At 35.2% G+C, this 13,606-nt stretch overlaps 1 protein-coding gene across 1 annotated transcript; it reads right to left on the bottom strand.

Moving 5' to 3' along the window:
- Positions 1-1,063: 1,063 nt before the first annotated feature.
- Positions 1,064-13,143, bottom strand: LOC145574776 (uncharacterized). Its single transcript, XM_081632634.1, has 18 exons — positions 12,521-13,143; positions 10,843-11,353; positions 10,483-10,740; positions 10,289-10,380; positions 9,271-9,480; positions 8,760-9,164; positions 7,835-7,995; positions 7,590-7,683; positions 7,425-7,481; positions 6,970-7,104; positions 6,570-6,632; positions 5,619-5,747; positions 4,523-4,684; positions 4,286-4,414; positions 3,526-3,627; positions 3,345-3,421; positions 2,542-2,682; positions 1,064-1,886 (listed from the first exon to the last, which is right to left on the bottom strand). Exons 1-18 carry the CDS (start codon positions 13,043-13,045, stop codon positions 1,319-1,321), a joined length of 3,819 nt encoding a protein of 1,272 aa, XP_081488760.1. The 5' UTR covers positions 13,046-13,143; the 3' UTR covers positions 1,064-1,318.
- Positions 13,144-13,606: the final 463 nt, after the last annotated feature.

Here is a 13,606-nt window from a genome sequence, read left to right on the forward strand (position 1 = left end):
ACAAGTGCTGCACTTATTTGGTGCATCTGCTGTCATGTTGGGTAGATTTAGATTCAATACTGGTGTCAAATACTGTATTTTTTTTTATCTTCTGAATTCATAACTGAAACAAAGGTGTTAGTTTCAATGTAAATGTACTTTAAACAGAGTTGATTTGATGGGATTCAAGGGTACAGCACTAAAACTGATGGCTAGTTGATTATAGGATCATTATTTTCATATATTGAGATTCAAAGTTATGTGAGAAATAATCTAAGCTAGTAGCTTGACATTATTTTCCTATTAAGGTTGGTTTTGTTTTGTGGGATCCTAGCTTATTGGGATTGCTTCTTTGTGAGATTGAAGCCGTTTCTCATCGGTAGCTTAGTCTTTTGAGTTGGGAGTTTAGGTTGTTTTAAAATTTTGGAGTTTATTGTACGTTTTGAGTCAGTCTGTATCTAAAGCCAGGATCTCATTGTAGTCTTATTAATTTTTGTATTTCAAGTATATTGCATTAAAAGGGATGATTGGATGGTATGCTTGTTGCCTTTTCTAATCTGTCTAAAAACAAAAAGTCAAACTGCTTAGTATGTCCATTTCACGTATATTGCAATCTTAGGGGTAGCATGAAATTTGAACTTAGTGAAGAAATCGAAATTTTAATACTTCTTCCGTTTCTATTTAGCTGACATGTTCAATTTAGACACACATATTTAGAAAAGCATAAAAAATGAAAAAGAATGATAAATCAAGTAGTATACACTAAGAAAGCAAGGTATAAAACTTATCTAAAAAGACAACGTATTAACTAAAAATAAACTTCCTAAAAAGGAATATGTATCAACTAAAAATAACGGAGCTAAGTATTTTGACAAGGCATTTTAAAAAGGTAATGATGTAATGTCACTTAACGGATTACAGGCTTTACAGCTGAATTAGTAAGTTAGATTACAAAATACAGTAGCACAATCAGTATTCAGTATTGTGCTCTCATGAAAACTTTAAACTTTGCGCACGACGTCAATATTTAATTAATTATACTGCACAAACTATAAAAATAAACTAAAATGAAGGAATAAATCAATTTATCATAGAATAAACTCATTCATTAATCAATTTATGATGCATCATTACAAAACCAAATCATGAATTTACATGACGTCAAAATCAGACTGCACTTACATTGTAGACTCATAAGTCATAACATATGTGTACAAAGGAGAAAAATAAAATAATTTCTTTTCAAAATTCCTATTTTTTTTTTTTTCTATAAATAACACGAAAATAAATAAAATAATAGTAACAGAATATTGAGCATTTTAACTTTTTAAGCTATCTTTCATTTCTTATGAGCCTTTTTTACCTTGCTCTTAATGGAAAGTGCACTTGCAACACTCCTCCCTTCGAGCTTTTTCGTCAACTTAACAACACTACGCATACCCCTTCTAGCAGCAGCCCGGTGCTCAGGTCTACGGCTGAGCATCTTACGGTCCAGTGGCCAGTATGCATACGGCTCAAATTTGCCCTTCTTTTTCACATCTCCACGAGCCTTCTTACTAGCATACTCATTACCAGTATAGGCCCATCCTGACTCAGATGTTTTCCTGCGCTTCTGGTCAGCCTTCTTTGATTTAGAAGAAACAAAGCTTCGAACATCAGTTTTATCTTCATCATATTCATAATTATCATCATAATATTTCTCACTCTTGGGTTTTCCTTCCTCACGAATTATTAGTCGTCCACCCTCATCAAACTCGGGCTCATCTTCTGAATCAAGCTTCCTTTTCAGATTTCCACTAGAACGAAGAGCTAGCCTTGTTTTACGCTGGTCCAGAAGATCAAGTGGTTCATCTTCTAGGTCAAGCGAGTCTTCTAATAAGCTCCTTCCCGACCTCGTTTTCCTTGACCTAAAAGAAATTTATTAAATTAAGGTACATAAAGAGAATCTCTCTTAAGTTATAACTAGTTTAAATACGTTACAGATCCTTCTATTTTATTGGACCTGAATAAATCAAGAGAAACCCCAATCCTCCATCCTCAGAGGTGGCAAACAGGTTGCAGTCATTTCTGGCTATATTCCAGTCTATTGAATATTAGGTACTCTCTCCGTTTTTATTATAAGCTAGAGTTGGAATTTACACTACTCATATGTCATCATTGACTTAATTTTTTTTACCAATATATAATAAATAAATATGATCATATAACATATTGTTGGATTTGTCATAATGCATGTCTACTTTTATAAATTATTTTTTACATAATTTTTACTAATCTCGAATTAAATATATTAATGGTCAAAGTTGTGTCTCGGAAAACGTGCAAATCCAACTCTAGCTTAAAAAAAGAGAGAGAGAGAGAGGGAGTATTATAGAATAAATGAATTTTGGATGGGTCTTTCCAAGTCAGGTAATTTGGGTATTGTTGCTTGTCAGGTCAGTGGACCCAAATGAAAGAGAAACCAATTCAGTGCAAGGCCAACAGAACAACAGAAAAAGTAAACAGTGCATACTTCAGTACCTCATACATAAAAGATGAATTGACTAATAAAATGCAAGATACCTTGACGAAGGCGCTTTTGATTTTAACTTGGAAGATGATCTGCTCCGTCGACCAACAGATGTCCCAGCATCCATATCATCCCCATCACTAAATTCTTCATCAAAGTCAGAAAATATCTTTGTGTGACCCCATCCACTTTGCCTGCAAAGTACAGTCACACGCTCGCACTCGTTAATCACAACACAAGTTGGTATAGACCAATAGCGTCAAATAAAAAGTGCAATCTTTACAATTCCTATTAAAGGAAAAAATGGTTAAGTTCTCAACTATAACCAGCATGCAATAACATCTACTCTATACTTGTATCACTCTAGCTAGTATTCATGTTAGACATGGATATGTCTCAGTATCAAATTCAGCCATTTATAATTTCCATACTTTTGGTACAAAATGAAGTGTGAATTGTTCATACACAATAACATCTGCTACTATTTGTTATTCAAGTAAGATCTCGTGTTACTGTGTTAGACATGAGTATCTGTCAAAGTAAAATATTCAGCCATTTTCAAATTTCCATGTTTTTGGTCCTAGTGTTTAGGATGTGACTTAGGTACTTGAGGTGAAATGAAGCATCCAGGTGACAAAATATTTGTTAGAGAAAGAATGTACATAGCATTTGGCATTTCCCACAAACTTCTAATAATTTGCTTCGAGCAGGAGTTATGTTACACATGCATTTTCGAGATAAGGATAAAAACCATAGCAATTGAAAAATCCCAAATATTGACAAGACATGTCAGAGTAAATTTCAACCCGTAAGCACGCAAGCAATATGAAGAAATCAAAGATGGAATAACTTAAACCTGGACGTAGTTGCTCTTGACAGGTAGGAACTTGTCTCAGAATTGGCTGCCAACTTCCTTTCTTTCCGCTCTTTTATCTGGAGAGAACCAACAAGTAAGCAATCACAGACAAAAGAAAAAAAACGTCAGGTAATACACAGAAACTAAAAGAAAAGATTACAAATTATATTCAACTTCGCACCTTGCGGATATTAGTAAGAAGTTTCATATGATCTTCTGGCATTACAGCCTTAATAGCATCAAGGCCACATTTCTTGACAAGCATCTCCAACAAGTGTTTAACCTAGCAATAGACGTGAAACCAAACTTAAGAAGAGAGAGAGATGTTGATATAAGCTACCACAGTAATTCCTTTGATTTCGAAAGATCAATGTCGATATAATTCTCATCTGAAGAATAAATGCTTTAGAAATAAACAAAATCCATTTAAACAGAATAAATGAAGAATTACAATACATGGACTGAAAACCCAGCTGGATCCTCACTCCTCAAGGGACCCAAGGGTACAGTTCTTAGATGCACAATTTCGGCAGGGGTGAAGGGGAGGGCAGGTGGCAAATTTTGCTAGCTTACGTGTACATATGAACATGAAACTAGAAGAAAAGAGGTGGAGAGGACCCTAACAGCCCTACTATCATAAATTCGAATGTACAGATCCAATATTTGACTCAATTACACAACACATCTACCACAGCCAGGGTTAGGAGAAAGAAGGATAAGTTCAGTGTCTTTACTGGTCAAAACCTAAGGCCATATACTACTGCTAACCAACTAAAGCTAGTTGAGCCAACGAGCTAGTTTCAGAGTTAGTGGATAACTAAAATGAATGAAAAAGAAAAAGGAAACAAAGTAATAGTCCCAAGAACACGAGCACATGACCCGAATGCGCTAAAAAAGGCTAAAAGGAAATGAAAGTCTCATAGCAACAGTAGGCCACAAACCTTAGCTTTGAAATGCTTCATGGAGTCATCCTGCCGTACTAAAATACCATCAACCATGCCTTTCAGGTAAATTTGCAGGATCTCAGATGGTGATTTTGCAACCAAAACCTTAAGTAGACCCAAGTTAGCCTGAAGCAACAACCATTCAACATAAATATCCCTACGAATAAACTTACCACAAAAAAAAAAAAAAAAAATAAAAAAAAAAAAAACAATGGTCAGTTAAACAGGACATACTTTAATGATCTCTTTGTCCTCCCTCTCAAGAAGTAAAAGTGAAGGGGAAAACAGATCGCATGCACCAGAAAGACAATCAGAAAATTCATAAGCCAAGCGAGCCAACCCTTTCACAGTAGCACTGATCATATGCGAACAATCGCTGGCAAGGCCTGCAGCTACCTGTTCAAATGAAAGAGCCCTAAAATCATTTTGAAGTTATATTGGAAAACAAGTCTATTTTTTAGTCAGATATATGTCACAGATGTAAACTCTTTTTTATGAAAAATTGTAACTTTCCTTTACCACACAACTCTCCCTTTTTCATGTTATAGGGAGTATGAGATACTCACTACTCAATTTTCCCTAGAAGCTTCTGCCCCACACAATTTTTAAAAAACTTATTTTGATATACCTTCCAAAAATATCAAATTATTACCCACGAAAATTATATACACAGTATTCACATTAAACCCTTCTCCATTTAATAGTACAATATTATACTCTTATTGATAATTTCATCAAGATGAGCGAAGAGAAGTTCGGCTGAGATCCATAGTGTTTTCTTTGTTGTTGTCATTGAAATCTATGCAAAAGCACTTGCAGGTGGAGACCATGTTTAGGGTTGAAGGATTTGAAGTAGAATATTTTGAAGAGGATAAATAAAATGGCAGTGGTAGATATTGAAGGGGGAAAGGGGGATTTTACTGAGAGTAAAGGATTGATTAGATCAATTGAGAATTTTTTTTTTTTCTGCTTTTGCTGCATTGTCATCATCTTGATTTCATTTTTTATTTATTTTGTAACTTGTTCCAAAGTTAAATACGATTTTTTATTTTTGTTTAAAAAAAATAAAAAATAATAATAATAATTTTAAAAAAATAAAAAAAAATAATAAACATCAAGCCAAGCCCAATCGGTTCCGCGACCGGTTCACTATATTTAACCCAATTTGACCGGATCCGAGACAGGTTCAAAATTTTCGGATCCGGTCCTGACCGGTTACCCCAAGTAAATACTTCCATAGAGCGGAACATAAGATGAAACTAGCCATATGATGAGTAAAACAAAATGAGGTACTCCAAAATCTGATAAGAGAAGCAACGAAACTACATACTTTCTCAAAGACTTGGAGTAAGTTCTTTTTCCCTCCTTGATCCTTCTTTTTCCCTCCCTTCTCCTCGTCACAAGCATGACCAATTTGGACTAGAATATCATAAGCCCGATTTCTGGTTTTCTTATTAACCTGCAAATAATTTCAAAATTAGCATTCAACCTATGAATTCTACTGAAGAAAATGACTAAACAAAGTGCAAAGATACTAGGAAGATATGCCATCAGGAAAAAGTAAAAATTATACTCACTCCGTTTTTTTTTAAGTGAAGTGTTTCTCATGTGCACGTATGCCAATGCAAAAATTTAATCAAAAATATCTTTAATAATCAATCACTAAATAGTATAACAATTGAATATTAGTAAAAGTTAATAATCAATCTTTAATAATCTATTCATTGAGATGATTCTAATCCACAAGACTACTTTTTCTTATGTGTAAATCACTAACATTAGTAAAAGTTAATTAGGTGAACTGTGCAAAAAGTCAAAACGTTTCACTTAAAAAATACAAAGGAAGTATATATGCAGTCCACCTAAGCCAATAATCAATGCAATCAAATTTGGCATTCAACCTATGGATTCTACTTCAGAAAATGACAGAACAAGTGCAAAGATACTAGGAAGATATGCCATCAGGTTATAGAAAGAGAACAACTATATATGCAGTCCATCAAAGCAGATATACAATGCAATCATAGGTTAACTCCTCGGCCAGAATAATTCACAGAAAATTATGAGCAAAGCAAAACTAGAAAAATTTAAATAAAAAAAGTAATAATAATAACCCTCAAACAGTCAAACCACAAACAAAAATGAGAAAAGTTTTGTGGGACGGATAGAAATTATGATAGTACACATAAAAAAAATAAAAATAAATAAATAAAAAATCAGAAAGGAGTTAACACCATAAAAAAATTGTAATTCCAAAAATGCAATTTCAAAAAAAACATACCTCTTTCAGTGCAAGTACAATTTCAACTATGAAAGGACTGATTTTATCCCATCCTGCTTCATCCTATTGAATAAAAATAAGATAAATTATTTGATTAATATAATTTACTCCATCCAACTCCAAAGTTTCTTCACATGTGGGTTCAGCATGGAAATAATACTGGTAAAATTAAAGTACCAGAAGTGAATAGAAAAAGGGGGGAGGGGGGGGGGGGGGGGGGGAAGGATTTATGTGATGGAGAGAATACATATTAATTATTAAGTATTATGGGATTGTCATCTTCAACCCAAATTGTAGTAATATATAATTTGGACAGCTGATCAAGGAAAATGTGAAGTATTTCGAGGATGGAGGGAATACATACAGCTAGCATGTAGAGTTTAAGGAAAACAAATCAAACCTTGATCACATGGACAATAACAAAATACAGACAGTCAAGTCTATGACGTTTGGCTGAGAAATGGCATTTAGACCGCACTTCACTCATCAACTTGAGAACTTCTTCAATCTTCCTTGAAATAAACCCATCCGAATTCTACCAGCAAACCCAAGTCAAATGAACAGTTAAAAAACTGACTAGAAAAAGATCATTATATTGCGCAAAGAATTGAACTTTCATTCTAAACCATTACAAACTCTGTTTACTTCAACCGTAACCATAGTAAATAGAAGAAGAAATAAATTATCTCCCTATTAATCAGAAACAAATGCTAAAAATCATCATCTACCTCTTAGCCAATGATAGACCCATTTCAAAACGCTAATTAATGGGCACTTTTCATTTTTGAAGCATAAAATCCTCAATATTGTTGTGGCGGATTGAATAAATTAAATCTGTAAAGAGGTTAAATTCACCTTGAGAATCATTGAAAGAACCTTGTACGCCTTCTTTTGGATCAAGCCATCGACATCCTGCAGCTCATTATATCAAAGATGCATCAGACATACCTCACAACCATAGCTCAAAGAAAACTACAGTGAATATAATGAGATGATCATATATATTGGTGAATCACAAACCTCCAGTGCTGGAATTATGGAAGAAAACAAGATATCAGTATCCTGAGGACCCAAACCAGGCAAAAGTGAAACAGCCAGATCAAAATGCTGAGCTCTGCCAATATAAAAAGAAGAAATGAGGAATTATCATTATAAACATAGAAGAAACCGTAAACATAACACATTGGTAGAAGCAAACATGGAAAATTCATCTTTTGGCTTTAACACAAAAGACATACTACTAACAGAAAAGACAAGTAACACACCTCTTGAAAGAAAATGAATTATCACCGGATGAAAAGTCGATTTCCATTGCATCTCTTTTATTGCCATTGTCAGTGAACTTCAAAAGTTGTTTCATTTCTTTCCTAAGCAATTTTGACACAGTATCTTCCCCCGCTATTGATGCGAATTCACCTATTGTAGACTAGAATCAAACCAGAGCTGATGTAAGTTTTGAGAAGCATTAAAAAAAATTATCAGCAAACAAATTAAAGAGCGACGGATACTTGCATATATCATTTAGTATACCGAGACTGGACTACAGTTTGTACCACAAATCCATTATTACTGGTCCAAGAAAGAAATTCTAACTTCAAGAAGAGGATTCTAGGTTCCAATTACATCAAAAGAAGGCATCACTATCCTTAGAAAACATATGAACCCATGAGGAGAATAGCAGTAGTATATAGCAGATTAATATGTTTTTCTAAACAAGTTTAAAATATAATAATTAAATATCACTCTTCAGTTTAGCCCTGGGGCTTGGGAAAGATACAAAGGTATTAAGGCTGGGGCTTCCTGCGCTCACAAAGCCCATCATACCTAATTATGGCTGAGCATTGGATTAAAATTGAAACAAAATCAATCAATCTATTAAAACAAAATCAATCAATCTATGTAGACCAACAACTTGACAGTACAGAACGTTTTGTCTAAATAGCCTGACAATGCAAAAAAATAAAAAATAAACAAATAAACTGGAGCAAGAAAAAAAAAATCATAAACATATACCTGCAACATTCAACAGGGTTGATATTGAATAATTATGTAATAAAGAAAAACAATCGACATGAATTATGACAAACAAAAATGAAGTCACTCTACCCGAATCAGCAAGCAGACACGGCTAACACTATATAACAGATAGAAACTTATGACTGTAGCACGAAAAAGAACATAGAATTGTACCAGCAAGCTTCCACCAGGATCATTTGTGGAGTTCAGGAAAGCATTGAATAAAACTAACAAGAAATTACGAGCAGAAGATCTCAGCACTCCCAAATTGGCAGAAGCCACCTCTTGATTGTAAAAACCAATAGCTCTCTCAGTGGGAGCATTTAGTTTATCGCTGGGTACATAATTGTTTCCTTCTAGAATACATTTATTCTGTTGTATGAGGATTTGCAAACTGGAGCAAATAATTCCTTGAAGATCAGGCTCTTTATACAAAGCATTGCATAAAACTTCCTCAAGAAGTTTGAAGCTTTCAGCAGTGTCCAAAGGGTAATTGCAAAATGAAGGCAATAAGGTCCACACTTGGTATACAATCCTGTCTGCATATCTTGATGCCTGGACTTGCCCCTCTAACTTAAGCTGGTAAAGTACTTTCGTTTATCAATGATACGAGAAAAAACGTATAAAATATTGATGAAAATTATGTAGAGTATTTATAGAGGCAAAGCAGCAAGACTAAAAGTACCTTTTTAGATTTTTGCTTGAGGTTTTCAATTGTTCCCAGCAATGACTCGACATAGAACCTCATACGTGCACCAACTGTATACTGTTTTAGAATTGGGAAAAGCCAACCATTGATATCAGACAGAGTGTCAGCTTCCAAATTCAGTGGCAAAATGCGTAAAAAGACTTCAGGTCCCACTGCCCCAAGTGCTGATCCAATGCAATCTTGCAGCTGTACATGAGAACAAGCATCACAAGTCAAAGAGGTAGATTGAAGGTAAGAAAACATCAGATAGAAGGGAAATAGGAAAGGGAAGGGAAAAGTATTGTTATAACACAGTTTCCATAAAGCATTAGTTGCATATGCCATATCCATATCAATCATTAGAATCTGAAAAAGGATATATAGTTTGAGTAATTGTGTACACTACAGCACAAACTATTAAACCATATACAACATTTGTTGGGAAAACCAGGCATTCTTGGGAGAGATGGCAGAGGTAAACCCAGGCATTTTTGGGGTCAAAGAATTTCTTACCCAGTTGAATTTCAGTTAGGACAACATCCAAGACAAGACTGGTAAAAATCAAATCATGAAAGTTCAAAAAAGCTCTTCTTTGCATGAGGAACTTTTCTTGATAAGAGGAGAACCGCTCACATTGAAACACTTTCTAACTATGTGGTAAAGTCAGCAGGAGCCAGGCCTTACTAGGACACTTAGCAGATAAAACTGGATTTTAGTAATAAGGATTAAAGATAAGATAGCAAATGCTTTGGGCAAGAACCATTGATAGCTTGCAAAATAATGAAGTATGTAACAACATTTGCCTGATATTTCATGACGATTCAAAAAATTTCTTCGCTTTCTATTCTGATCAATTAGGATACTGTGAACAACAATGATCCTGACTGTAAATATATGACATCCCTCTTTATACCTTGTTTTAAGGAAAGCTTCAGCAGAACAGAATACAATATGAAAGTGACTAAAATGGTATCACCAACTTTCATGGGGATTGAGCTATAAGTGAAATGACAACCTTTTTCCTCTCTGGGAAATCTTCCTCGCTCTCCTTTTCAATGCTTGACAAGCTCTCCAGGCTGCCTCTTAGGAGGACAGAAGAGAAAGTACCTAAAAACAGTAACCCAAAAATAAATACAACCTACATGAGATAGAATGTAGGTAAAGAAAGCAGCCTCTGTAAGTCTGAAATAAGCACATCTTTATGATTACCTAGTTTGTCAAACATCAAAGAGACAATCTGGAAGGCCATGTCCCACCCGCTACGATATCTGTTGTCGAGCAAACTTCCAATAGTAGCACAAATTTTCTCAATAGTAGACGGTGCAGACTTTCTGTTGAAGTCTAAATTACTGTTTGCTCGGTCAACACCTTTCTTTATTAGGTCTTCATCAACACAAGCTTGTATCAGATTCTTTAATGACTCAGTCGCAGCAAATTTAGCTTCCTCGAACCCAGATCCAAAAATATCTGCCAGGTAGGCGAGTAGAATGCCAAGAAACAGAATGGTAAAAAATCACTGAAATAATTATGCTTGACATGCAGAAATATGGAAGAGGGAGAAAAAACAACCTTGCAAAGCATTTAGTACAAGTGGAAGCTTATCAACGCAGATCTGCCTGTTGAGATTGTAAACCTTCCTCATTCCGACATCCAACAGACGAGCAGTAAAATTCATGCCATCAGCTGACGTTTCATCCACTGGAACTGAAGTAGCCAAAGTGCTTAGAAGGTCTACCAAATCTTCGGGTTTAACTTCCACACTAGGGTCAAGGCAAAGGACGTACAAACTATCGGTTATACGCCTTGTGACAAGGGGCTTACGCACTCCCAATAGGGTTTTGTAGTACTTCAGGATGGATGTTTTGTATTTCATAGAAATATAAGGCAGACAATCTTTAAGAGCCTCAAGGACATGCAAAATCTCCTGGGCTATCTCAGCAGGGGCACCTTTTGATGCTCCAGCAAGAAGCACCAATTTCTGAAACATGCTAGTGAATCCTTCACTTGCAGGTGCCAACAGCGGACATCTCTGGAAGCTTTGTAATACATCTCGAATACAAATATGTGATTGCTTCCTCACCTTTACAGTTCAAAGAAATAATTCTATCAAAAAAAAAAAACTTACATCTACATATTCTAGGGACTGACATGAATACACCAATAGTAACCGAGCAAGGTAATGACATAGGATGATTCTCTCCACCAACACTAATGAGAAAATTAATGCTGATCATAACTAAACCCCAGGCCATGTGCCACCACATGGCCATGGCCAAAGTAAGAGTGTAAGATCATGCGTCACATAAATAAAAAAAAATAAAAAAAAAAAATAAAAACTTACTGATTGTACAATATTTGGTCGTCAAAAGAAAGTCATTTTATGTGTTATGACACAAACATACTACCTTTTAAGTTTTAACTAGTATTTAGGCCCGGACGATGCCCCGAGTTACTGTATTATTTCTATGATAAAAATTTATATTAATATTTAATCATTATTAAATACCATGTAATATGGTAATAGCTTAGTGGCTAATACCTTATAGTTGAAACTTAAAATCTTAGGTTCAAATCTTATAAAAACCATATTTTTAATCATGGACTGAAAAATCGGATTTAAATTAGGAAGTTTTCCACATGGCTTAAACATATGGAGTAAAAAATTAAGGAGAGTGCCACGTGGCGCCTAAACTTGTTTAGGAACGCCTTTTAATAGATAGTATAGATTTTCAAGCTTCCTAAAAGAAAAGGACCATTTGGTTACACTATACTAAATCCTATGCAAATTTTAAGCTCCTCAACATCAAGACATTGGCAACGATTGCAGCAATCCAGTTATTTAAACCTCCACCTCACCCCCAATCTAATTTTCGGATACAACAAAGGCACTTCTGCACTACACAGAGTTTGCAGCAATCCAGTCTAACTTTCTCCTCCTTCCAATCATAATCTTTTTCATATTTCTATTTTGTTCCGAAACAATAAACAATTATGTGCAATCAAATGACATGCTCAATAAATTAAGCAATGCTGGAAATTTAACATCAGTACAAGAGCATGATTAATAAAATTATCAAGCAAACCACACACACCAACCAAACATAATTTGAGAGCTTAAACATTGAAAAAGCAGTATCGTTCAACACCATTTGATGACAAGAACAGATAAAAACTAATCAATTAAACAACAAAAATCCAACCTTCAAAATTAAAAACACATGATTTCGCAAACTTCATACAATCGTACCTTACTATCGGAATGAGTGACGAAACCAAGAAGAAACCCATAATACTGACTAACATCTGACCAATTAAAAGAATCCCTAATAACCAACAACCCAGAAACACAGCTCAACCCAGCCACAACAGCATCAGTGGACAAAGAACTACCGCCTCGTAAAACCCTAATCAACAAATCCAACAACACCACCTTCCTCTTCCTAAGACTCCCAACAGGAATCCTCGGCATAATCAAACTCATCAAAGTAAGAAGTGCCTCAACATTGTGGTCGGGTGACGTGGAGGAAGAATCAGAGGAGACACAAAGTCGGTCAAGGGAAGAAACAATGGAACCAAAGTACGCCGCAGGTAAGAGAGGAACGTTGTTGTCTTTGAGACCTTGCGACATTGTTCCGATAACATTGCAGAGATTGAGGTGTTGCTCGTTGTTGGATTTTCCGAATTGCGAGATGATTGAGGTGCAGAAATCTTCATTTTGTTCTTCAATTGGGTCGAATTCTTCAAGGTCTAAACCTTCAATTTCCATATCCATGGCGGATGAAATTGGGGAAGAAGACGGTGTTAAACCCTAGAATTGATTGGGAGAGATGATGGAATGCTAGGGTTTTTGGAGGGGTTTTAGGTGGCTGTGTGTGGCAGTATGACCTGCAATCCAAACCCAACCTGCGACCCAAAAGTTGACCTGAAATTATTGACCCGAAAATGACCCGACCTGAAATGGAGTTGATTCGAATCGGGTGACCCAATATTCAAAATAACACAACTCGAAATTGACCTGAAATTTTAACTTAACCCGACCCAAAGTGACCCGATTTCTAAAGTGAAAAAGGTGAAATGGTGAATTACGGAGTACTTAGTTTAGGGCTTCTTTCTTTCCCAAGCAATAGGTACTCACGATTTTTTTAATGGTACCCTCAAATTATCGCGTTTTCTATGTTGTGCCCTTCTAAATTTAAACATCTATACGGTGCTCACAAATTTTTTTGTATTGTTTTATATTTGCCCTTTATAAGCGGTTTTGTTAATTGTAATTAACTTTTAGTTAAGTTAACCACCCACCTTAGATAACTGCTACTTAATTTAAAGGACATAA

Source organism: Chenopodium album, chromosome 13 (assembly GCF_948465745.1).
Source record: "Chenopodium album chromosome 13, dcCheAlbu1.1, whole genome shotgun sequence".
Classification (NCBI taxonomy): Eukaryota; Viridiplantae; Streptophyta; class Magnoliopsida; order Caryophyllales; family Amaranthaceae; genus Chenopodium; species Chenopodium album.